This window comes from Penaeus monodon, chromosome 21, assembly GCF_015228065.2.
Source record: "Penaeus monodon isolate SGIC_2016 chromosome 21, NSTDA_Pmon_1, whole genome shotgun sequence".
NCBI lineage: Eukaryota > Metazoa > Arthropoda > Malacostraca > Decapoda > Penaeidae > Penaeus > Penaeus monodon.
Genome location: NC_051406.1, coordinates 8,026,404 through 8,027,187, shown reverse-complemented (window position 1 = coordinate 8,027,187; position 784 = coordinate 8,026,404). Strand labels below are relative to the sequence as shown.

The window sequence follows — 784 nt, the reverse complement described above, 5'->3', positions numbered from 1 at the left end:
TAAACTTCCTTTATGGCAAGGTTAAGCATGTAAATTATCTTGGTGATTTGCTGTCAGGTAAGGAACCAGTTCAAGCTCGTATCATGGCCAAGGTGATTTCAGGGTTTGGTGTCTGGTGGATGCTGCTCTAAATTCAGAAATTACAATTTTCTTTATGGTCTTATCCTTACTGGACCATATCTACTCAGCTGACAGTATCATAGTTTCTGCTTAGCCAAACTAATTTGAAGTTTCCCTTCAGTTGATATAAGAGGTTGACGGATAGGCATAGGTTAAGGGCTGCTAGTTTACTTTGTTATTTATATGGTAAGTATCAGTGGATGTAAGCCTATACATTAACAAGTAAATATGTTTGAGATACTTCCAGCAGCTTTCAAAATGGGACTTCATACAACTAAAGTTTTGAATTGGTATTTTTCTTATACTACTGTGTGCTATCATATGTAAGTGAGAGTTGCTGTGATCTGTTATAGAATGCCAGTTTTCTAAGTCCAACCCAATAGTTCCTCGTTTGATGATTAGAATTTAGCAAGTCTGTCACCTCTATCTTGTCAAAGCATGTTTTGGGAATTAATTGCTGCTGCACCAAAAGCACAGAAGCCAGTGATGGATAAGAGGATACATTATAACTCATCAAGTAGATAAATGATATTAAAAACATTTAGTAACTGTGTAGATGTTGAAGGCTGGAGCTGTTATCATTGTCATTTTCCCCCCTCTTCAGATCCCGAAATGCCCCCTACAAATCGAGCTGATATTGATGAGGAATTCTCCAATGATAGCA

At 37.2% G+C, this 784-nt stretch overlaps 1 protein-coding gene across 1 annotated transcript in view; it reads left to right on the top strand.

Moving 5' to 3' along the window:
- Nucleotides 1–784, top strand: part of LOC119586160 (lymphocyte-specific helicase-like) — a gene marked incomplete at its 3' end in the record, with an annotated part of 43,724 nt that overhangs the window by 956 nt on the left and 41,984 nt on the right. The window contains 1 exon segment of the mRNA XM_037934855.1: nucleotides 725–784. Coding sequence (XP_037790783.1) covers nucleotides 733–784 — 52 coding nt within the window.